Raw genomic sequence first — 26,884 nt, forward strand, 5'->3', positions numbered from 1 at the left:
TCCAATGGCAAAAAAGATAGTCTCCTTAGCAAATAGTGTTGGTAAAACTGGACAGCAACATGCAGAATAATGGACCTGAACCACTTTTTACACCATACACAAAAATCAAACTTAAAATGGATGAAAGACCTAAATTTGAGACTGAAAACCATCAAAATCCTAGAGGAGAAAACAGGCAACAACCTTTTTGACCTTGGCTATAGAACTTCTTACTGGACATGTCTCCAGGGGCAAGGGAAACAAAAGCAAAAGTGTACTATTTGGACCTCATCACGAAAAAACAGCTTCTGCACAGTGAAGGAAAGAATCAACAAAATCAAAGGCAATTGATGGAATGGGAGAAGATATTTGCAAATGACATATCTGATGAAGGGTTAGTATCTAAAATCTATAAATATTTTATCAAACATAAAACCCCAAAACAAATAATCCAGTGAAGAAATGGGCAGAAGGCATGAATGCACACTTTTCCAAAGAAGACATCCAGATAGCCAACAGACACATGAAAAGATGCTCAACATCACTTATCATCAGGGAAATGCAAATCAAAACCCCAATGACATACCACCTCACATTTGTCAGAATGGCTAAAGTTAAGTCAGGAAACAACAGATATTGGCGAAGATGCAGAGGAAGAGGAGCCCTTTTGCACTGCTAGTGGGAATACAAACTGGTTCAGTCACTCTGGAAAACATTATGGAGGTTCCTCAAAAAATTACATATAGAGCTACCCTAGGGCCCAACAATTACACTACTAGGTATTTATCCAAAGATTAAAAAATGCTGATTCGAAGGGGCACATGCACCCCAATGTTTATAATAGCAGTATCAACGGTAGCCAATTTATGGAAAGAGCCTAAATGTACATTAACTGATGAATGGATGAAGAATATGTGGTATATATACACAATGGAATATTACTCAGCAATAAAAAAGAATTAAATTTTGCCACTTGCAACAATGTGGATGGAACTAGAATGTATTATGCTAAATGAAATAAAGTCAGTCACAGAAAGACAAATATCATATGAGTTCACTTATATGGGGAATTTAAGAAAGAAAACAGATGAACATAGGGGAAGGGAAGTAAAAATAAGATCAAAACAGAGTGGGTGGCAAACCATAACAGACTCTTAAATGCAGAAAACAAACTGAGGGCTGTTGGAGGATTGTTGAGTCAGGGGATGGTCTAAATGGGGGATGGGTATTAAGGAGGGCACTCGTTGGGATGAGCACTGGGTGTTATATGTAAGTGACAAATTACTAAATTCTACTCTTGACACCATTATTACAATATATGTTAACTTAGATTTAAATAAAAAATGAGGCTTAACCTCTGAAGATAGGCTTTCTTCAACTCCCAGTAGTAACCAATAACCACACTGAGTTTTTCTTTTTTTCTAATGTTTATTTTTGAGAGAGAGAGAGAGAGAGAGAGAGACAGACAGACAGACAGACAGACACAGAGCGTGAATGGTGGAGGGGCAGAGAGAGAAGGAGACACAAAATCCAAAGCAGGCTCCAGGCTCTGAGCTGACAGCACAGAGCCAACACGGGGCTCAAACTCACAAACTCTGAGATCATGACCTGAGCTGAAGTCAGATGCTCAAACGACTGAGCCACCCAGGCACCCCAAGTTAGGTTTCTTTATTATCATTTCCTTACTAGGTTTCTTACTATTTCACCTAAAATACAAAAATCCATTTATAATCTAAGTTATAAGTTGTGGTCTTAATTGAGATTCTTAACCATATATTTGTCTTGACAAATTTTGTTTTTGTTTTTTAAGTAATGATTTGTCTTAGGCAAATACTTTGTATAACAAAGTAATGAAAGGCCCACCTAGTGCAAGCAAACTTAAACCCAATTCAACTACCGCTGAAAAAAAATACTTTGGTTCTTCAGGGGAAATCATTAGCAAAACAATAAACAAAACTCTTTCTTTTACCAGTTCTGTAACTTTTATAGCCGTACTCTAAAATCTTTGTTATGTGATAAAAATTACTCCAGAAGAATCAAATCATATACTAATGAATGAACATGCGTGAAAGATTGTGCGATCAATAGATCTGACAGAAAAACTATAGTTAAAATGTTAAGTAGAACAAATTGGTCTTTAAAATTTTTAGTTCCTTTCCTTTAAAAAATTACTGGGTCTTCCAAGAAAATACAAAACCATAAGGCTGTAAGTAAATAATAGTTGTGTTTAGGTTATTACAGTGCAGGTTATCCTTAAGGCCACATATATCCTGCTTTACTGCTGCCTGCACTCTGCTGGGTTTTGATCTTTTTTTTTCAAGTCATAGTCTGGATAATTTTCCTTATCTCCTTCTTCCCCTTCCTCATCTGCTTCTTCATCAAAATCATCATCATCATCAACTTCAAGAGCTTCTTTAGTAAAGTATAACACTGATCTTGGGATTATATGCTCATGTAAAAAGTGACCAATTTCAGTCTGCAGCAAGGATAGCTTCAGCAGCAACATCCAGATCTCCACTCTTTGGAACTTCAAGAGGGGCAAAAAAAATTAAAGAAAGAGTCATTGGAAACTGTTTTGGCCACAATACAAACTATCCCACGTCCCTGTGTTTCTGCTGCTTCTTAATGGTTTTCAAAATGATATTCTTTCCTTTTATTCCAATCTGGCATCCTGTACAACCCATAATTTCTGGTCTATCAAAAAAAAAGGGATCAGAATCATCCGCTTCTGACCTCATCCTCTATATCTTGTCAACACTTTATTTTCAAAATATTCATTGGGTTCAAAGTGAAATTCTAAGACAAAACTCATCTGCTGGTCAGCATCTGAGAACTTCACTTTACTATCTTTCAAGTGCTTTAGAACAGGTTCACCATGCCCCTGAGCCATATCACTGAGCAAGTCAACATTCTTAAAAACAATCAACCAGAATTCAGGAATTCCCTTGGGGTCTTCTTTTTCTTCAACCTTTTCCTCATCTTTAATCTTGGCTTTTTCTTTCAGCTCCTCAGAAATTTCATCCTCCTCATATGGTTTCCATTCAAATTCTTCTTCTATAGGTTCATAAATTGCATTAATGATCTCAAATCAGTTATCAAATAGAGGCTGATAGAGAACAGCATACTATCTTTCAAGATCATGAACTTCCTCATGGAATTTGGTTTCTATCTGTGCACATTTAACTTGAAGGTTTTTGAGAACATTCACTCGTCTTTTAATTACCCTAGGCAAGTTGTCAATTTCTGCCATGTTGAAGTAAGAACTCCAAATATCAGTGGCGAGAATGGGGAGCCAACTGGCTGGAGCTGCCCAGACAGTGACTCAGGGTGGCAGAGGGAGGAGCAGGAGGTTGTTCCACAAGCAGATAATACTAAATAAGTCATCAATGTTTTATAGTTTTCAGAGTACAAGTCTTTCACCTCCTTGGTTAAATTTTTTTATTGTTATTTGTGTGTGTGTGTGTGTGTGTGTGTGTGTGTGTGTGTGTGCAATTGTAAATGGAATTATTTTCTTTATTTCTCTGCTACTTTGTTATTAGTGAATAAACATGCTATCGATTTCTTGGTATTAACTTTTTGTCCTGCAACTTCACTGAGTTCATTTATTATTTCTGGTAGTTTTTGGTGGAGTTTTTTTGGGTTTTCTATATATTGTATTATGTCAGCTGTAAATAGTGACCATTTAACTTCTCCCTTACCAATATGGATGCTTCTTATTTCTTTTTCTTGCCAGATTGCTGTGGCTAGGACTTCCAGTACTGTGTTGAATAAAAGTTGCAAGACTGGACATCTTTGTCTTGTTCCTGCTTTTAGAGAAAAAGCACTCAATTTTTCACCATTGAGCATGATAGCTGTGGGTATTTCATACATAGCCTTTACAATGTTGAGGTATGTTCCCTCTAGATTCACTTTGTTGAGACTTTTTATCATGAACAGATGTTTGATTTTTGTCAAATGCTTTTTCTGCATCTATTGAGATCATATGATTTATATCCTTTGTTTTGTTGATGTAGTATATCACATTGATTGATTTGCAAATATTGAACCATTCTTACATCCCCAGAATAAATCCCACTTGATTGTAGTGAATGATCTGTTAATGTATTGTTGAATACAGTTTGATAATACTTTGTTGAGGATTTTTACATCTCTGTTTATCAAGCATATTAGCCTACAGTTTTCTCTGTTTGGGGTATCTGTCTGCTTTTGGTATCAGGGTAATGCTGATCTCATAGAATGTATTTACAAACTTTTCTTCCTCTTCTATTTTTTGGAAGTTTGAGGAGAATAGATACTAATTCTTCTTTAAATGTTTGGTAGAATTTACCTGTGAATCCATCTGATTCTGTACTTTTAATTTTGGGTAGTTTTTTGATTACCAATTCAACTTTTTTTTACTAGTAATTGATCTGCTGAGATTTTGTTTCTTTATAATTTAGTTTTGGAAGATTGTATGTTTTTAGGATTTTATTCATTTCTTCTAGATTGTCCAATTTGTTGGCATATAATCTTTCATAGTATTCTCTTGTAATCCTTTGTAACAACTGGTGAGTCTGGCTAAGGGTTTACTAATTTGGTTTATCTTTTCAAAGAACCAGCTCTTGATTTTGTTAATCTTTTCTATTGTTTTTTTTCTCTATTTCATTTATTTCTGCTCTAATCTTTATTTCCTTCATTTTACTAGCTTTGGGCTTTGCGTGTTCTCCTTTTACTACTTCCTTTAGGTATATGGTTAGGTTGTTTATTTCAGCTTTTTCTTGTTTCATGAGATAGGCCTGTATTACTATACATTTTACTCTTTATAATTGTTTTGACTGTGTCCCAAAGATTTTGGACTATTGTGTTTTCATTTTTATCTGTTTCCATATTTTTGTGTCATTTTCTTTGATTTCTTCATAAATCCATTGGTTGCTTAGTGCCATTTTGGTTAGCCTTCATGTATTTGTGGGTGTTTTCGAGTTTTTTCCCTGTGATTGATTTCTAGTTATATACTATGTTGGTTGGAAAAGGTGTATGGTGTGATTTCAATTTTCTTAAATTTATTGAGACCTGTTTTTTGGCCTAACATGTGATCTATTCCGGAAAATGTTCCATGTGCACTTGAAATAATGTATATTCTGTTGTTTTTGGATGGAATGTTCTGTATATATCTGTTATATCCATCTGATCCAATGTGTTATTCAAGAACTCATTTCTGTATTGATTTTCTGCTTGAATGATCGATCTATTGATGTAAGTGTGGTGTTAAAGTCTCCTACGATTATATTGCCATCAATTTCTCTCCTTATGTATGTTAATATTTTCTTTATGTATTTAGGTGCTCCAATGTTGAATGTGTAAATATTTATAATTGTTATATCCTCTTACTGGACTGTCGCCTTTATCATTATGTAATCCTCTTCTTTGTATTTTGTTATAGTCTTTGTTTTAAAGTCTATTTTGCATGATGCAAGTATTGCTATCCTGGTTGTTTTTCACTTCCAATTGAATGGTAAATGTTTTTCTATTTCCTCACTTAAGTTTGTTTGTGTCTTTCCTTTTGTAAGTTTATTTAAGAGAGAGAGAGAGGGAGGGAGAGAGAGAGCAAGCAGGGGATGGGCAGAGAGAGGAAGAGGATCTCAAGGAGGCTCCTCACTGTCAGAATAGAGTCCAATGCAGTGCTTGAATTCATGAACCATGAGATCGTGCCCTGAGCTGAAACCAAGAGTCAGAAGCTTAACCAACTCAGATACCCAGGCACCCCTGTATGTGTCTTTAGATTTGAGATGATACACCAATGAATCTTGCCTTAACCTTAACCTCTGCAATAATTACAAAGAACTCATACTTTCTACTTTATAAATTTCTATATTGTTTACATTTTGTGAGGTTCTATTACTCATAATCAAGAAAAACAATAAAATTTTATTTTTTAACTTTATCACTGGGGAAACATTAAATAAATCATAGTATATGTATACTATTTCATATCCTGAGATTAAAAAATGAAATACATTGTTATATGTTAACATGGAAAGGAATCTATATTATTGAGAAAAGTAGGTCATAGAATAATATGCACAGTATAATCCAGTTAAAAAAATACAAGTCTATACAAATATACGCATCTGTACTCATATGTTTGTATGTAAAAACAGAGAAAAAGATCGATGATACAAATCAAAGTAAATATGGTAGTTATGGATAAGTAGTGATGGGTAGGAGGCAGTATGAGGAGGACTTAAATTTTTTATTTTATATATTTTTGTATTGTTTAAATATTCAGTAAGCATTTTTGTAACAAAATTATTAATGCTAGTTATATTATTAATCATTCTTAATATAATAACTAAAGTTATAATTATACTGAAATTAACATAACATTCTTTTAGAAGGGGGTTAGCCTCTAAAGAGAGCTTCATTTGGTCCCCAAACCCACATTATATAGTAATTTTACAACAATGAGTATAAAATAGGCTACTGTTAAGAGCACTAAAATAACTGCCCAAAACCTAATTGAGGATTTCCTATGCAGTATGAAAGTAAGGATAAAAGATCATACTGTGGCCCAAGCATTTCCTTCTCAGTGCCCTCTTACTTTCCTGGTGTCTAATATATGAACAATAAATCAAAATTCATATAATTAAGAAGTAGACACAAAGCACATACTTCCATGCTCTGGGATTTCAAATGGAAACCTAAATAATTTCTTATATTAACTTGTTAGGGCTATGATAACAAAGTCTACAGACTGAATGGCTTAAACAACAGAAATTTACTTTCTCACAAATTTGGAGGCTAGAAGTCCAACATTAAATGATTGACAGGGTTGGTTTCTTCTGAGACGTTTTTTTCTTGCTTGTAGATGGCCATCTTCTTGTGTCCTCACATGATCTTTAGAATTGTGTGTCTGTGTCCTAATATCCACTTTTTATAAAGACACCAGTCATAATGATTAGGGCTCACCCTACTAACCTCATTTGAAGTTAATTACCTCTTTTTTTAATTTTTTTAAATTTTTTTATATATGAAATCTATTGACAAATTGGTTTCCATACAACACCCAGTGCTCATCCCAAAAGGTGCCCTCCTCAATACCCATCACCCACCCTCTCCTCCCTCCCACCCCCCATCAACCCGCAGTTTGTTCTCAGTTTTTAACAGTCTCTTATGCTTTGGCTCTCTCCCACTCTAACCTCTTTTTTTTTTTCCTTCCCCTCCCCCATGGGTTCCTGTTAAGTTTCTCAGGATCCACATAAGAGTGAAACCATATGGTATCTGTCTTTCTCTGTATGGCTTATTTCACTTAGCATCACACTCTTCAGTTCCATCCACGTTGCTACAAAAGGCCCTATTTCATTTTTTCTCATTGCCACGTAGTATTCCATTGTGTATATAAACCACAATTTCTTTATCCATTCATCAGTTGATGGACATTTAGGCTCTTTCCATAATTTGGCTATTGTTGAGAGTGCTGCTATGAACATTGGGGTACAAGTGGCCCTATGCATCAGTACTCCTGTATCCCTTGGATAAATTCCTAGCAGTGCTATTGCTGGGTCATAGGGTAGGTCTATTTTTAATATTCTGAGGAACCTCCACACTGCTTTCCAGAGCGGCTGCATCAATTTGCATTCCCACCAACAGTGCAAGAGGGTTCCCGTTTCTCCACATCCTCTCCAGCATCTATAGTCTCATTTTGGCCACTCTGACTGGCGTGAGGTGATACCTGAGTGCGGTTTTGATTTGTATTTCCCTGATAAGGAGCGACGCTGAACATCTTTTCATGTGCCTGTTGGCCATCCGGATGTCTTCTTTAGAGAAGTGTCTATTCATGTTTTCTGCCCATTTCTTCACTGGGTTATTTGTTTTTCGGGTGTGGAGTTTGGTGAGCTCTTTATACATTTTGGATACTAGCCCTTTGTCCGATATGTCATTTGCGAATATCTTTTCCCATTCCGTTGGTTGCCTTTTAGTTTTGTTGATAGTTTCCTTTGCTGTGCAGAAGCTTTTTATCTTCATAAGGTCCCAGTAATTCACTTTTGCTTTTAATTCCCTTGCCTTTGGGGATGTGTCGAGTAAGAGATTGCTACAGCTGAGGTCAGAGAGGTCTTTTCCTGCTTTCTCCTCTAGGGTTTTGATGGTTTCCTGTCTCACATTTAGGTCCTTTATCCATTTGGAGTTTATTTTTGTGAATGGTGTGAGAAAGTGGTCTAGTTTCAACCTTCTGCATGTTGCTGTCCAGTTCTCCCAGCACCATTTGTTAAAGAAGCTGTCTTTTTTCCATTGGATGTTCTTTCCTGCTTTGTCAAAGATGAGTTGCCCATAGGTTTGTGGGTCTAGTTCTGGGGTTTCTATTCTATTCCATTGGGCTGTGTGTCTGTGTTTGTGCCAATACCATGCTGTCTTGATGATGACAGCTTTGTAGTAGAGGCTAAAGTCCGGGATTGTGATGCCTCCTGCTTTGGTCTTCTTCTTCAAAATTCCTTTGGCTATTCGGGGCCTTTTGTGGTTCCATATGAATTTTAGGATTGCTTGTTCTAGTTTTGAGAAGAATGCTGGTGCAATTTTGATTGGGATTGCATTGAATGTGTAGATAGCTTTGGGTAGTATTGACATTTTGACAATATTTATTCTTCCAATCCATGAGCAGGGAATGTCTTTCCACTTCTTTAAATCTTCTTCAATTACCTTTATAAGCTTTCTATATTTTTCAGGATACAAATCCTTTACATCTTTGGTAAGATTTATTCCTAGGTATTTTATGCTTCTTGGTGCAATTGTGAATGGGATCAGTTTCTTTATTTGTCTTTCTGTTGCTTCATTGTTAGTGTATAAGAATGCAACTGATTTCTGTACATTGATTTTGTATCCTGCAACTTTGCTGAATTCCTGTATCAGTTCTAGCAGACTTTTGGTGGAATCTATCGGATTTTCCATGTATAATATCATGTCCTCTGCAAAAAGCGAAAGCTTGACTTCATCTTTGCCAATTTTGATGCCTTTGATTTCCTTTTGTTGTCTGATTGCTGATGCTAGAACTTCCAGCACTATGTTAAACAACAGCGGTGAGAGTGGGCATCCCTGTCGTGTTCCTGATCTCAGGTAGAAAGCTCTCAGTTTTTCCCCGTTGAGGATGATGTTAGCTGTGGGCTTTTCATAAATGGCTTTTATGATCTTTAAGTATGTTCCTTCTATCCCGACTTTCTCAAGGGTTTTTTATTAAGAAAGGGTGCTGGATTTTGTCAAAGGCCTTTTCTGCATCGATTGACAGGATCATATGGTTCTTCTCTTTTTTTTGTTAATGTGATGTATCATGTAGATTGATTTGCGAATGTTGAACCAGCCCTGCATCCCAGGAATGAATCCCACTTGATCATGGTGAATAATTCTTTTTATATGCCGTTGAATTCGATTTGCTAGTATCTTCTTGAGAATTTTTGCATCCATATTCATCAGGGATATTGGCCTGTAGTTCTCTTTTTTTACTGGGTCTCTGTCTGCTTTAGGAATCAAAGTAATACTGGCTTCATAGAATGAGTCTGGAAGTTTTCCTTCCCTTTCTATTTCTTGGAATAGCTTGAGAAGGATAGGTATTATCTCTGCTTTAAACGTCTGGTAGAACTCCCCTGGGAAGCCATCTGGTCCTGGACTCTTATTTGTTGGGAGATTTTTGATAACTGATTCAATTTCTTCACTGGTTATGGGTCTGTTCAAGCTTTCTATTTCCTCCTGATTGAGTTTTGGAAAAGTGTGGGTGTTCAGGAATTTGTCCATTTCTTCCAGGTTGTCCAATTTGTTGGCATATAATTTTTCATAGTATTCCCTGATAATTGTTTGTATCTCTGAGGGATTGGTTGTTATAATTCCATTTTCATTCATGATTTTATCTATTTGGGTCATCTCCCTTTTCTTTTTGAGAAGCCTGGCTAGAGGTTTGTCAATTTTGTTTATTTTTTCAAAAAACCAACTCTTGGTTTCCTTGATCTGCTCTACACTTTTTTTAGATTCTATATTGTTTATTTCTGCTCTGATCTTTATTATTTCTCTTCTTCTGCTGGGTTTAGGCTGCCTTTGCTGTTCTGCTTCTAGTTCCTTTAGGTGTGCTGTTAGATTTTGTATTTGGGATGTTTCTTGTTTCTTGAGATAGGCCTGGAGTGCAACGTATTTTCCTCTCAGGACTGCCTTCGCTGCGTCCCAAAGCATTTGGATTGTTGTATTTTCATTTTCGTTTGTTTCCATATATTTTTTAATTTCTTCTCTAATTGCCTGCTTGACCCACTCATTCGTTAGTAGGGTGCTCTTTAACCTCCATGCTTTTGGAGGTTTTCCAGACTTTTTTCTGTGGTTGATTTCAAGCTTCATAGCATTGTGGTCTGAAAGTATGCATGGTATAATTTCAATTCTTGTAAACTTATGAAGGGCTGTTTTGTGACCCAGTATATGATCTATCTTGGAGAATGTTCCATGTGCACTCGAGAAGAAAGTATATTCTGTTGCTTTGCTATGCAGAGTTCTAAACATATCTGTCAAGTCCATCTGATCCAATGTGTCATTCAGGGCCCTTGTTTCTTTATTGACCGTGTGTCTAGATGATCTATCCATTTTTGTAAGTGGGGTGTTAAAGTCCCCTGCAATTACCACATTCTTATCAATAAGGTTGCTTATGTTTGTAATTGTTTTATATATTTGGGGGCTCCGGTATTCGGCACATAGACATTTATAATTGTTAGCTCTTCCTGATGGATAGACCCTGTAACTATTATATAATGTCCTTCTTCATCTCTTGTTACAGACTTTAATTTAAAGTCTAGTTTGTCTGATATAAGTATGGCTACTCCAGATTTCTTTTGGCTTCCAGTAGCATGATAAATAGTTCTCCATCCCCTCACTCTCAGTCTAAAGGTGTCCTCAGGTCTAAAATGAGTCTCTTGTAGACAGCAAATAGATGGGTCTTGTTTTTTTATCCATTCTGATACCCTATGTCTTTTGGCTGGCACATTTAATCCATTTCCATTCAGTGTTATGAGAGAAAGATACGGGTTTAGAGTCATTGTGATGTCTGTATGTTTTATGCTTGTAGTGATGTCTCTGGGACTTTGTCTCACAGGGTCCCCCTTAGGATCTCTTGTAGGGCTGGTTTAGTGGTGACAAATTCCTTCAGTTTTTGTTTGTTTGGGAAGACCTTTATCTCTCCTTCTATTCTAAATGACAGACTTGCTGGATATAGGATTCTCGGCTGCATATTTTTTTCTGTCTAGCACCCTGAAAATCTCGTGCCAATTCTTTCTGGCCTGCCAAGTTTCAAAAGAGAGATCAGTCACGAGTCTTATAGGTCTCCCTTTATATGTGAGGGCACGTTTACCCCTTGCTGCTTTCAGAATTTTCTCTTTATCCTTGTATTTTGCCAGTTTGACTATGATATGTCGTGCAGAAGATCGATTCAAGTTACGTCTGAAGGGAGTTCTCTGTGCCTCTTGGATTTCAATGCCTTTTTCCTTCCCCAGTTCAGGGAAGTTCTCAGCTATTATTTCTTCAAGGACACCTTCAGCACCTTTCCCTCTCTCTTCCTCCTCTGGGATACCAATTATGCGTATATTATTTCTTTTTAGTGTATCACTTAGTTCTCTAATTTTCCCCTCATACTCCTGGATTTTTTTATCTCTCTTTCTCTCAGCTTCCTCTTTTTCCATAACTTTATCTTCTAGTTCACCTATTCTCTCCTCTGCCTCTTCAATCCGAGCCGTGGTGGTTTCCATTTTGTTTTGCATTTCGTTTAAAGCGTTTTTCAGCTCCTCGTGACTGTTCCTTAGTTCCTTGATCTCTGTAGCAAGAGTTTCTCTGCTGTCCTGTATACTGTTTTCAAGCCTAGCGATTAATTTTATGACTATTATTCTAAATTCACTTTCTGTTATATTATTTAAATCCTTTTTGATCAGCTCATTAGCTGTTGTTATTTCCTGGAGATTCTTCTGAGGGGAATTCTTCCGCTTGGTCATTTTGGATAGTCCCTGGCGTGGTGAGGACCTGCAGGGCACTTCCCCTGTGCTGTGGTGTATAACTGGAGTTGGTACGTGGCGCCGCAGTCAGACCTGATGTATGCCCCCAGCCCACCGCTGGGGCCATAGTCAGACTGGTGTGTGCCTTCTCTTCCCCTCTCCTATGGGCAGGATTCACTGTGGCGTGGGGTGGCCTGTCTGGGCTACTTGCACACTACCAGGCTTGTGGTGCTGGGGATCTGGCGTCTTAGCTGGGGTGGGTAGGCAAGGTGCACAGGGGCAGGAGGGGCAGGCTTAGATCGCTTCTCCTTAGGTGATCCACTTCAGGAGGGGCCCTGTGGCAGCGGGAGGGAGTCAGATCCGCTGCCGGCGGTTTGGCTCTGCAGAAGCACAGAGTTGGGTGTTTGTGCAGAGCGAGCAATTTCCCTGGCAGGAACTGGTTCTCTTTGGGATTTTGGCTCGGGGATGGGCGGGGCTGATGGCACTGGCGAGCGCCTTTGTTCCCCACCAAACTGAGCTCTGTCATCAGGGGGCTCAGCAGCTCTCCCTCCCTTTGTCCTCCAGCCTTCCCGCTTTCGGAGCAGAGCTGTTAACTTATGACCTCCCAGAGGCTAAGTCGCGCTTGTTGTGGGAACACAGTCCGTCAGGCCCCTCCGCTTTTGCAAGCCAGACTCAGGGGCTCTGCTTGGCCGGCGGGCTGCCCCTCTGCCCCGGCTCCCTCCCGCCAGTCAGTGGAGAGCGCACTGCCTCGCCGCCCTTCCTACCCTCTTCCGTGGTCCTCTCGTCTGCGCTTGGCTCTGGCGACTCCATTCTGCTAATCCTCTGGCGGTTTTCTGGGTTATTTAGGCAGGTGTAGGTGGAATCTAAGTGATCAGCAGGACGTGCGGTGAGCCCAGCGTCCTCCTATGCAGCCATCTTCTCTTCTACTCCCCAGAATGCATTCTATAGAGCGTTAATTACCTCTTTAAGAAACCTATCTCTAAATACATTCACAGTCTGAGGTAGTGCCGGTTGGGATTCAACATATAAATGTCAGGAGGACAAAATTCAGCCCACAGAAGTTCAAGTATTTAGGAATTACATCTATGTCTAAAAAAGTAAATAACTACAAGTATCTTTAACTTTAAAAGGGAAAACCAGAGAATTTAGTATGCAAGCTACTATGCAAATGAATTCTCAAAGGATGAGTGAAACTTTTGCTTAAAACAATTAATGGATATTTTCCAAGATAAGCAACTATAGTAAATATCTTACTCTTGATTATATGTGGATTTTCTGACAGATTGTGCCTGATCTCATTCCTAAATTCATTCCCTATCCTCACCTATCCTTGGATCCTACTAAATTTCTAACATCGAGCACATCTCAGATCCTCACATCAAGATACAAGATACATCAAAATACAGATACTATGATGCTGAAAGATCATCTATGACACACAGTCTTATTAAAGCAAAATTATTATTATGGGCTTTGTTTCTAGTATGATCTATTGAAAAAGATATGGACTCATGTCTTAAAAAATAATTAGTCCTGCATAATCAAGGATTTTATAGTAAATAATATTCTGGACTGTCATTGATCTGGGCTTTAGTTCTTTCTGTACACTAGAAACAATCTGATTAGGTCAACATACGTTACTTCTTTTGATCTCAGTTGTTCTACTTACAAAATATGAGTGCAGGGCTTCTTACAATATATTTATAAAGGTAGGAATTATCGTCCTAAAATATATTATGCTTCTTAGAAGAAAGATCTTTTAGGTCCTTCCCAATGTTAATAACAATAACAATAATAGTATCTACTACTATTTATTTTGTAATTATATCAGGCACTATGCCAAGAGACTTATATACATCATCTGATTTTAGTGCTCTACACACCATGTAAGACAATTACTTTTGGGAGCCTGGGTGGCTCAGTCATTAAGCACCTGACTTTGGCTCAGGTCATGAGCTCACAGTTTGTGAGTTTGAGTCCCACATGGGGTGAACACAAGCCCCACTTTGGGAGACCTCTAGCCCCGCTTTGGGTGAGCATCAGCCCCACTTTAGGTGATCTCGAGTCCCGCTTTGGGTGAACACTAGCCCTGTTTTGGGTGATCCCTGCTTCTCTCTCTCTCTCTCTCTCTCTCTCTCTCTGTCTCTCCCTCTCTTTGCCCCTCCTTGGATTCTCTCTCTCTCTCTCTCTCTCTATCTCAAAAAAGAAGAAGACAGTTACTTTTAGAACAATTTAACAGATGAAGAAAGTGAAACTTAGTGAGGTTAAGTTCCCAAAGGTCATATATTATATATTGAATGGCAAAGTCAAGATTTGATCCTGGGTACATCTAACACCAAAGTCTGTGCTTATTTGCTACTGTTACAATGCTCTTATTGAATTGGAGATTGGAATTTATCAGAAACTGTATTAATTCCCTGGCTATGTCATGAAAAATTATAACAAACTGGGTGGCTTAAATAAATTTATTCTCTCATAGTTCTGGAGACTAGAACAAGGTCATATTCCCTCTGAAGATTCCAGGGGAGAATCATTCCTTGCCTCATCCTAACTTCTGGTGATTCTTCACAATAGTTGGTGTTCTCTGGATTGTGACAACATACCTCCAATTTCTGCCTTTGTCTTGACATGGCTATCCTCTCTGTGTGTATCTTTGTAAGGACAAAGGTACTTTGTCCTTTTCTTATAAGGACACCAGTCGTAGGGCCAATCCTAATGCTGTATGGTCTCATCTTGATTTAGATTAAATCTGCAAGGATGATATTTTTAAATAAAATCACATTTATTGGTTTTGGATGGTCATAAATTTTGGAGGGAGCTCTTCAATCCAGTAAAGGAACCATTAACTAGACAAGAAATGGAAACAGTTTTGCTGTATGTTTGAATATGGTTTTCTTAAGATGTGGAGGCTGAACAAAAGGCTATGTGATTTGAGGTGTTCATTTATTTGCCAGTAATATTTTCTTTGCCAATGCCAAATAATGTTCCTACTGGTAGTCATATGCTGTATTGTATTCTACTTTAATAGTGCAGTATAAATTGAAACAGATTCACAGGGTTAGAAGGGACCATAGATATTCATTAGGCCTCTTGGCCAGAGTCTAGGCAAGGCTCACTGATTCATGCCAGATACTTGAGTGTCTAATACTTTCTGAAAAATAAATTTCATGGTGTCTCCTTGTAACCTGACCTAGAGTTTAGAAGTTCTTTCCAAATCTAACTTTCCTCTGGCTACAGTCAAATCTAAATTTAGCCATCAAAAAGAATGGAATCTTGCCATTTGCAACTATGTGGATGGAGCTAGAGCATATTATGTTAAGTGAAAAAAATCAGAGAAATACAAATACCTTATTATTTCACTCATATGTGGAACTTAAGAAACAAAACAGATGAGGGCACCTGGGTGGCTCAGTTGGTTAGGCATCCGACTTTGGCTCAGGACATGATCTTGTAGTTCATGAATTTGAGCCCTGGGTCAGGCTCTGTGCTGACAGCTTAAAGCCTGGAACCTGCTTCAGATTCTGTGTCTCCCTCTCTCTGCCCATCCCCCTCTCACACTCTGTCTCTATCTCTCAAAAATAAATAAACATTAAAGATTTTTTAAAAGGAAACAAAACAGATGAGCATGGGGAAAAAAGAGAGAGGCAAACCATAAAATAGTTTATTAACTATAGAGAAAAAACAGGGTTGCTGGAGGGGAGGAGGGCAAGGATATGGGTTAAATGGGTGATAGATATTAAGAAGGATGCTTGTTGTTTTGTAAGTGGTGAATCACTATATTGCACATACACATTACACTGTATGTTAACTGGAATTTAAATAAAAACCTGAAATAAACAAAAATCATACACTGTGACAACAGAAGACCCCAAATAGACAAAGTAATCTTGAAAAAGGAAAACAAAACTGGAGGTATCACAATTCCATACTTCAAGTTATATTACAAAGCTGTAGCAATCAAAACAGTATGGTACTGGCACAAAAATAGACACATAGATGAATAGAATAGAAAGCCCAGAAATAAACCCACATTATATGGTCAATTAATCTTCAACAAAGCAGGAACAAATATCTGAAAAGAAGAGAGAGAGACAAACCAAGGAACAGACTGAACTATAGAAAACAAGTTGACGGTTACCAGAGGGGAAGTGTGAGGGAGGATTGGTCAAAAAGGTATAAACGAAAAAGAATCATACATTGTGGTGACATAATCTAAAGAGCTCAAATCCTGGTAACTGGATTAATGATACTAGGAAGGCTCTGGGCTGAGTTGAGCTTACACTCAAATGACACCCTACACTGGGATGGTTGAGTTCACTGATAACACACAAAAAATGAAGATATAGTACTTTGGACACTAAATAAAAGAGCAATTGAGCATCATGTTTCTCATTAAGGAGCTCAACTAAGCAAATAAAGAAGTTGTAGATGGAAAACTAAAAGACAAATGCAGGTTTACTTAAGAGTCTGAACTTTGAATTCAGATAGTGATGGGTTTGAATACTCTCAATTACTAGCTGGATGACCTGGGATAATTTAAATTTTCTAAATTTTAGTTTATTACACAATAAAATGGATTTAAGAGTGTCTACATCACTGTATTGCTGCAAGTACTAAAGGACTTAATGTATATATAATACTTAACATGGTAAGTGAATGATAAATGATAGTTTGCATTATTATTATTATTATTATTATTATTATTATGACAGAGCATAAATTAATCCCTCTTCCAACATGTCTTCAAAGCATATTATGGAAAACTATCTTTATTGGCTAAAATTAACAACACAGGAATCAACAGATGTTGGTGAGGAAGCAGATAAAGGGGATCCCTCTTAAACTGTTGGTGGAATCCAAACTGGTACAGCCACTCTGGAAAACAGTATAGAGGTTCCTCAAAAAAGTTAAAAATAGAACTACCCTATGACCCAGCAAATGTACTACTAGGTATTTACACAGAGGATACCAAAATATTAGCTCAAAGGGAGACATGTACCCAGATGTTTATAGCAGCATTATCTACAATAGCTAAATTATAGAAACAGCCCAAATATTCATCGACTGATGAATGGATAAAGAGGTGATATATATATATATATATATATACATATATATATATACATATACATATATATACATATATATATATATATATATATATATATATATATAGCGCCACAAAAAAGAATGAAATCTTACCATTTGCAGTAACAACATAGATGCAGCTAGAGGTTATAATGCAAAGCAAAATAACATCAGTCAGATAAAGACAAATACCATAGATTTCACTTGTGTGTGGAATTTAAGAAACAAAACAGATGAATGTAGAGGAAGGGGGGGAAAGAGAAAAAATAAAACCATACAAGACTCTTAACTATAGAGAACAAGGATTGAGGTTTGATGGAGGGGAGGTGGGAAGGGGATGGGCTAAATGGGTGATGGGTATTAAGGAGGGCACTTGTTGTGTTGAGCACTGAATGTTATATGTAACTGATGAAACACTAAATTCTACTCCTAAAACCAATATTACACTATATGTTAACTAACTAGAGTTTAAATAAAAATTTGAAAAAAGAAAATGTTCATTATATATATATATATATATATATATATATATATATATATGAATGATCTCTGACTTAAAGAACCATACATGAGAATAAGAGGCAACTCAAGACTTGCTCTTAGGCTATAACAATAGTAGCAAATATCTGCTGAGAAAAGTATGGCTTTTTTTTTACCACTGTTCTAAGTGCTTTTGCATGCATTATCTCATTAAATTCTCACAATAACTCTATGAAATAGGTAGTATTTTATTACACATGTAAATAAAGTGGGCAACAGAAGGTTGAATAATTTAGTAGGAAGTGCTGGTCCTAGGATTGGAATTTAGAGAGTATAGTTCCAGAACCCAGACTTTTAGCTACTATGTTCTATTGTCTTCCCACCACTCTGCTCTGTTGCCTCTATAGCCAACACCTCTCTTAAATGAGTGATAATATGAATGGATGTTGTACTTTGTCAAATGATTTTTCTGCTTCTATTGAAATGATCATACGATTCTCATTCTTTTTATTAATGTAGTATATCATATCGATTGATTTGCGAATGATGAACCACACTTGCAACACAGGAATAAATCCCACTTGATTGTGGTGAATCATTTTAAAAAATATATTGTTGGATTCGGTTTGCTAGTATTTCACTGAAGAATTATGCATTCATGTTCAACAGGAATATTGGCCTCTAGTACTCCTTTTTAGTGGAGTCCTTAGCTGATTTTGGTATCAAGGTAATGCAGTTGATAAAGTACAACATCCATTCATGATAAAAACTTTCAACAAAGTGGGTTTAGAAAAAATATCCTTCAACATCATAAAGGCGATATAAGAAAAACCTACAACTTGTATCATGCATAATGAGGAAAAACTAAGAGATTTTTCTCTACAGTCAGGAAAAAGGCAGGGATGTCCACTCTCACACTGTTATTTAACAGTACTGGAAGGCTTAGCCATAACAATTAGAAAACAAAATGAAATAAAAGGCAACCAAATTGATAAGAAAGAAGTAAAACTTTCACTGTTTGTAAATGACGTGATACTCTATGTAGAAAACCCAAAAGACTCCACCCAAAACTGCTAGACCTGATACACGAGTTCAGTAATCACAGAATATAAAATCAACATTGAGAAATCCGTTACATTTCTATACACCAATAAGGAAGCAGCAGAAAGAGAAATTAAGATAACAATCCCAACTACAATTGCATCCAAAATAAGAAGATAACTAGGAATAAACCTAATCAAAGAGATAAAAGACCTATACTCAGAAAACTACAAAACACAGATGAAAGAAATTGAAGAGGATACAAAGATATGGAAAGATATTCTATGAGGATGAATTGGAAAAACAAATATTGTTAAAATATCTATACTATCCAAAGTAATCTACACATTTAATGCAATGCCTATCAAAACCCACCAGCATTTTTTTCACAGACCTAGAACAAATAATCTTGAAAATTGTATGGAATCAAAAAAGACCACAAATAGCTAAAGCAAACTTGAAAAGGAAAAGCAAAGCTGGAGGCATCAAAAGTCTGGTCTTATGTTACAAAGCTGCAGTGATTAAAACAGTATGGTACTGGCACAAAAATAAACACATACATCAATGCAACAAAATAGACAACCCAGAAATGAATCCACAACTATATGGCCAATTAATCTTCAACAAATCAGGAAAGGATATCCAATGTGAAAAAGACAGTCTCTTTAACAAAGGGTGTTGGGGAAATTAGACAGCAATATACAAAAGGATGAAATTGGAACACTTTCTTATACCAAACACAAAAATAATTCAAAATGGATTAAAGACCTAAATGTGAGATCTGAAACCATATGAAGCCTAGAGGAGAACACAGGCTGTAACCTGTTTGACATTGGCCATAGCAATTTCATTCTAGATATGTGTTCTGAGGCAAGGGAAACCAAAGCAAAAGTAAACTATTGGGACTACAACAAAATAAAAATCTTCTGCAAAATGGAGACAATCAGCAAAACTAACAGGCAACTTATGGAATGGTAAAATATAGTTGCAAATGGCATACATGACAAGGGGTTAGTATCCAAAATCTATAAAGAACTTATAAAACTCAACACCCCAAAAATGAATAATCCAATTAGAAAATGGGAAGAAGACATGAATACATATTTTTTCAAGGAAGACATCTAGAGGGCCAATAGACATATGGAAAGATGCTCTACACAACTGACTATCAGGGTAATGCAAATCAAAACTAATATGAGATATCACCTCACATCTGTCAGAATGGCTGAAATCAACAACACAACAAATAACAGGTGTTAGCCAGGATGTAAAGTAAGGGGAACCCTCTTGCCCTGTTGGTGAAAATGCAAACTGGTACAGCCACTCTAGAAAACAGAATGGAGTTTCCTCAAAAGGTTAAAATTGGAACTACTCTACAAACCAGCAATTGCACTACTAGATATTTAATCAAAGAATACAAAAGTACTAATTCAAAGGCTTACATGCACCCTGATATTTATAGCAGCATTATCAACAATAGCCACATTATTGAAACAGTCAAAGTGCCCAGTGGCTGGTGAATGGTTAAAAAAGATGTGGAATTCACTCTGGAAAACAGTATGGAGGATCCTCAAAAAGTTAAAAGTAGAAGTACCCTATGATCCAGCAATTGCACTACTAGGTATTTACCCAAAGGATATAAAAATACTGCTTCAAAGGGACACATGCACCCTAGTGTTTATAGCAGCATTATCAACAATAGGCAAGCTATGGAAAGAGCCCAAATATCCATCGACTGATGAATGGATACAGAAGATGTGGTGTGTGTGTACACACACACACACACACACACACACACGAACATTATCAGCCATCGAAAAGAATGAAATATTGCCATTTGTAACAATGTGGATGGAGCTAGAGTGTATTATGCTAAACAAAATAAGTCAGTCAGAAAAAGACAAACACCTTATGATTTCACTCATGTGGAACTTAAGAAACAAAACAAACAAGCATAGGTAAAAAAACAGAGAGGGAGAGGCAAAGCAAGAAACAGACTCTATAGTATAGGTTACACATGTGATGGGAATTAAGGAGTGCACTTGCTGTGATGATCACTGGTATGGTATGGAAGTGCTGAATCACTATATTGTACATCTGAAACTAATACTACACTCTATGTGAACTAGGTGAAATTTAAATAAAAACTTAAAAAAAAAAAAAGAGTAAGGATGCTGGTGCCAAACTACCAGGGTTAAAATCCTGGCTTTATTATTTACTACCTGTGTGACCTTGAGCAAAACTCAGCCTTTTAGTGCATTGGTCTCCTCAGTCAATAAGACAGGATGAAACAAATACAAAAATACTAATTCAAAGGGATACATGTACCCCAATATTTGTAGCAGCATTATCTACAATAGCCAAATTATGGAAACAGCCCAAGTATCCACTGTCTGATGAATGGATAAAGAAAACGTGGTATATACATACAATGTAATATTACTCATCCATGAAAAAGAATGAAATATTGCCATCTGCAATGACATGAATGGAGCTAAAGAGTATTATGTGAAATTAGAGAAAGACAAATACCATAGGATTTCACTCATATGTGGAATTTAAGAAATAAAACAAATGAGTAAAACTAAAAAAGAGAGAGAGGCAAAAAAAGAAACAGACTTAACTATAGACAGCAAACTGATGGTTTACAGAAGGGAGTTGGGTGGGGATGGGTTACATAAGTGATGAGGATTAAGGAGTGCAGTTGTGATGAGCATCATGTGTGGTATAAAAGTGCTGAATCACTACATTGTACACCCGAAACTAGTGTTACACGATACATTAACTAACTGGAATTTAAATAAAAACTTTTTAAAAAATAAAAGAATAATTAATACCTATTCTTAAACTATTCCAAAAAGTAGAAAAGGAAGGAAAACTTCAAAATTCATTTGATTAATTCTATGAGGCCAGAATTATCCTGATACCAAAACCAGATAAAGACACCACTAAAAAAGAGAACAGGCCAATATCCCTGATGGATACAGGTGCAAAAATTCTCAACAAAATATTAATATTAGCAAACCCAACTCATCAATACATTAAAAAATATCATTCTCTATGATCAAGTGGGATTTATTCCTGGGATGCAAGATGATTGAATATTCACAAATCAATAAATGTGACATATCACATCAATAAGATAAAGGATAAGACCATATGATCATTTCAACAGATGCAGAAAAAGCATTTGATGAAGTACCACATCCATTCATGATAAACACACTCAAAGTGGGTTTAGAGGGAACATATCTCAACATCACATAGGTCATATATGACAAACCCACAGCTGATACCATCCTCAATGGATAAAAACAGAGGTTTTCCCTTAAGGTCATGAACAAGACAAGGGTATGCACTCTCACCACTTGTATTCAACATAGTACTGGATGTACTAGCCACAGCAATTAGACAACAACAACAAAAAAATTAAAAGACATCTAAACTGGCAAGGAAGAAGTAAAACTTTCCCTATTTGTAGATGGCATGATACTCTATATAGAAACCCCCCAAACACCACCAAAAACTGAATTCAGTAAAGTTACAGAATGCAAAATCAGTGTACAGAAACCTTTTACATTTCTACGGAGCAATAATGAAGCAGCAGAAACAGAAATTAAGAAGACAATGCCAATTAAGATTGCCCCCAACTAAGAAGATACTTAGGAATAAATGTAACCAAAGAGGTGAAAATAAACTACACTCTGAAAATTAGAAAACACTGATGAAAGAAATTGAAGAGGACATAAAGAAATGGCAAGACATTACATGTTCAGGGATTGGAAAAACAAATACTGTTAAAATTTCTATACTATCCCAAGCAAACTCCACATTTAATGGAATCCCTTTCAAAATACCAACAGCAATTTTCACAGAGCTAGAATAAAGAATCCTAAAATTTGTATGGAGTCACAAAAGAACCCAAATAGCAAAAGCAATTTTGAAAAAGAAAAACAAAACTGGAGGTATCACAATTCCAGACTTGAGATTATACTACAAAGCTACAGTGATTAGAACAGTATGGTACTGGCACAAAAATAGACACATACATCAATGGAACCTAATAGAAAACCCAGGAGTTAAACCCACAATTATATGGTCAATTAATCTTCAACAAAGCATGAAACAATATCTGATGGGAAAAAGACCATCTCTTCAACAAATGGTGTTAGGAAAACTGGTTAGCTATGTGAAACAGAATGAAACTGGACCACTTTCTTACACCATAAACACAAATAAACTCAAAATGGATTAAAGACATAGATGTGAGACCTAATAGCATAAAAATCCTAGAAGAGAGCACAGGCAGCAATATCCTTGACATCAGCCATAGCAACATCTTTCTAGATATGTCTCCTAATATAAAGGAAATAAAAGCAAAAATAAAGTATTGGGACTACACCAAAATAAAATGTTTCTGCATAGTGAAGGAAACAATCAACAAAGCTAAAAGGCAATCTACAGAATAGGAGAAGATATTTGCAAATGACATACCCAATAATGGGTTAGTATCCAAAATACATAAAGAACTTATACAACTCAACACGCTTAAAACAAATAATCCAATTAAAAAATGGGCAGAAGTCATAAACAGACATTTCTCTAATGAAGACACACAATGGTCAAAGACACATGGGAAGATGCTCATCATCACTTATCATCAAGGAAATGCAAATCAAAACTCACACCTATCAGAATGGCTAACACCAAAAACACAAGAAACAACAAGTGTTGGTGAGGGTGTGGAGAAAAGGGAACTCTTACACCGTTGGTGGGAATGTAAACTGGTTCAGCCGTTGCAGAAAATACTGTGGAATTTCCTCAAAAATTTAAAAACAGAACTACTCTATGATGCAGTAATCACACTACTGGGTACTTACCCAAAAAAACACAAAAACACTAATTGAGAGGGATACATGCATTCATATTTTTCTTGCAGCATTATTTACAATAGCCAAAACTGAAAGCAGCCATAGTGTTTGTGACAGATGAATGGATAAAGAAGATGTGGTATATATATACAATTGAATAGCACTCAGCCAGAGAAAAAAATGAAATCTTACCATTTGCAACAAAGGAATGGAGGTAGAATGTATAATGCTATGTGAAATAAGTTGATCAGAGAAAGATAAATACCATATGATTTCACTCATATGTGGAATTTAAGAAACAAAACAAATGAGCATAGGAAAAAAAAAAGATGAAGAGAGACAAACCAAGGAACAGGCTCTAAACTATACAAAACACACTGGAAGTTACCAGAGGGCAGTTAGTTCGGAGGTGAGTGAAATAGGTGATGGGGATTAAACAGTAAACTTATCATGATGAGCACTGAGTAATGCACAGAATTGTGAATCATTATATTGTACATCTGAAAGTAATATAACACTCTATGTTAATATACTTGAATTAAGGTAAAAAAATCATTAAAAATGAATGAATAAAAAGTGTAATATAGGGGTGCCTGGGTGGCTTAGTTGGTTAAGCCTCCAACTCTTGATTTTGACTTAGGTCATGATCTCACATGTCAAGTTCTGTGCTGAGTGTGGAACATGAATAGGACTCTCTCTCTCTCCCCCTCTGCCCCCCTCCTCCACTCAAACTCTCTCTCTCTTTCTCTAAAAATAAATAAATAAACTTTATTTTTAAAAAGTATAATATAAATATTATGTAATTAATGAATTATAACAGCTAATCCCATGAAGTGAGAATTACAAGTGCCTATATAAAGTGGCTAAATACTTATGGTAAAGCCTGAGAAAATAATGTAAAGCTAAATGTTTGTTAAGGCTCATACTTAGCTTATACATTTTTTAATGGAAAATTCCTCAATCTCTTTACTGTGGTAGTATAAATTGTAGATCAGACTGGATGGGGGTGAAGAGTGGAGAAGAATATAGTAAATATATTGGACCTCCGATGGTGAAGAACCTATCCCTTTATATTTCTTTGTGGTGCTCTTACTCCATACCTTGAAGGAGGAATGAATTGCACAGGAAGGCAAAGTGCCTAGGACAACCGTGATGAAGCAAGAAAGAGCCTAGGTCCTCTCTATCATAAATCCTGATAACTCCCAATTTCTGTCCTACAGCCATAGGGGCCACTAAAAATATGTTCTGCTATATCTCTGGGTATGCTCTGTGTATGCTTCCTGAAAACTGCCATCCCAAACTTTCCACTCAATTCAGTATTCCTGGGAAAGTTGCCCAATCTCTAGGCTTTTATGTAATTCACTCTTAGAGAGATACAATTCTGACCAATGCAATTTAATATGCTATCTTACCTTTTTCTGCTGGGCTCAAAACAGTCACTGTAAAAAAGAAAGGGAAAGGTCAAAATTAGTGATATCTAAAAATATAATTTTTCTAATCCATTTGTCCATACCACTATTTTTGAGCAGTTTATTCAATGGAATTAATACATTAGGAAACAATCAACCTGCTAAGATGAGGGACGATAAGGATGATCAAATCCCATCCTTTACTATCTTTCTTCATCTTAAACCTGAGTAAGTAGGAATTTCTACTCATTCAACAAATACAGATGTAATATAAATTTTTTACGTCCCACTAAATGGAAACTCTTGAGCTATAACATGGTAGTAAGAGCTAAAAAGCCAATCAATTAGAAGATGATTGATTATTCATTTTCTCAGACTATTCACTGGAGAACATCTTTAAATACCAAGCATCCCTTGTGTATTTAGAGTTAATTTAGTGTGGAGGTTACATGCCAGCTATGAAATCAGACTGCGTGGGTTAAATACCCAGTTGCACTATTTTGTGACTTCAGGCAGGTTCCCTAACTTCCCTAACATTACCTACCTCACAAGGTTACTCAAGATTTAGTATATGTGCTGCCGAAGCGAGCACTAGGTTACTCAAGATTTAAATGAGTTAATGAATGTAACTTCTGTTTAGCATAGTATCTAGCACAAGGGAAGTACATAACAAAATTACTTCTTCTTATTATATTTGAACTATGATTTCATAGAATATCAGAACAGAAAGAAACTTTAGCAATTCTCTGGTTTATTGGTTTCATTTTACACTGGGAAAAATGGACTAGAGTAGTATCAATGATTTGCCCAGGTATCAGAGCAAGTTAATGGTAGAGCTGGGACTAGATTCCAGGCTTCAAGGCTTTTGTGCCTACTTCCCCCTGTCACTATTTGCTGTTTTATGTAATATATACATAATTTTTGCCAGAATGTCATTTGAAGAATGTGAGGCCTACCGCTTTTTAGTCATCACCAATATCTGTGTGCAATTATACTAGATGTTAAGGCAAAGTGAAACTATAAAGCATGGTTTTCAATCTTGAGAAGGTATTGAATTAAGATGGTTTTCATATACAATGATAAACACTTATGGTCAGAAAACTGGGGGAAAAATCCAAACAGAGAATGAGACTTGTATTGTAGGGCTATTTCCTCAGGTCATTCATCAGTAATACTTCTCTTTCTCTTCATTTCTACATCTATTTTTGTTGAGTCTTAAATTTTTATCCTTTCAATAATCATTTGAATGAACGTTAAAACTGTTCTACTTTGTTTGTGCTAAAAAATCTGACCAGATAATGTGCTATTTTCATAATACACCTGCCTACAGATGGCTACTCTTTTTCCTTCCTTTCCAGTTAAAAAATCCTGGGTAAGAAAGATTGATAAGAGTATATTTTTTCTTCTTTTCCATTTCTGAATCCAGGGCACTCATGAAAAATTTATATAACCAACTGACTAAAAATTTAGGAAACAGAGACTTCAAAGATCACATGTAAAAAAGAATACATTCTTTAATATAAAAAAATCACTACAGAAGCAAACAAAACAAACTAACAACAGGCAGCAAAAACAAACCCTAGGGAGATAGAGAATCTAATTTCTAGATTTCTATTTTATGATATTCTAAATGTATATTTTCAACAACAAAATTTATAGGGCATGCAAAGAAACAAAATAGTATAGCTTATTAATAGGGAAAAGGAATTAATAGAAACTGTCCAGGAAGGCTAGGCATTGACTTGCTAGACAAAGACTTTAAATTCACTATCTTAAATATGCTCAAAGAGAAAAACCATGTATAAAGAACTAAAAGAGATCAGAAGAATAAAAATAGAGTATCTATATAAACGAAGAGATAAAAATGAAAGAAAGGAACCAAATAAGATACTGGAGATGAAAACAACAATCATAAAATTAAAATTTTACTAGAGGGACCCAACATCAGATTTAAGCAGCAGGAGAAAGAATCAGTGAACATGAAGACAGGTTGATTTAAATTATCCAATCTGAAGAGCAAAATGAAAAAGAAATGAAA

At 36.2% G+C, this 26,884-nt stretch overlaps 1 protein-coding gene and 1 pseudogene across 2 annotated transcripts in view; both read right to left on the reverse strand.

The window, feature by feature from the left end:
- The window catches only part of ZDHHC15 (zinc finger DHHC-type palmitoyltransferase 15), a 249,534-nt gene that overhangs the window by 161,521 nt on the left and 61,129 nt on the right, over positions 1–26,884 (reverse strand). For both annotated transcript variants that reach the window (XM_006943838.4, XM_019823993.2), the window contains exon 2: positions 24,850–24,876. In XM_006943838.4, coding sequence (XP_006943900.1) covers positions 24,850–24,876 — 27 coding nt within the window. The remainder of the gene's footprint in view (positions 1–24,849; positions 24,877–26,884) is intronic.
- LOC102900447 lies at positions 1,541–3,933 on the reverse strand (annotated as a pseudogene).

Source organism: Felis catus, chromosome X (genome assembly GCF_018350175.1).
Source record: "Felis catus isolate Fca126 chromosome X, F.catus_Fca126_mat1.0, whole genome shotgun sequence".
Classification (NCBI taxonomy): Eukaryota; Metazoa; Chordata; class Mammalia; order Carnivora; family Felidae; genus Felis; species Felis catus.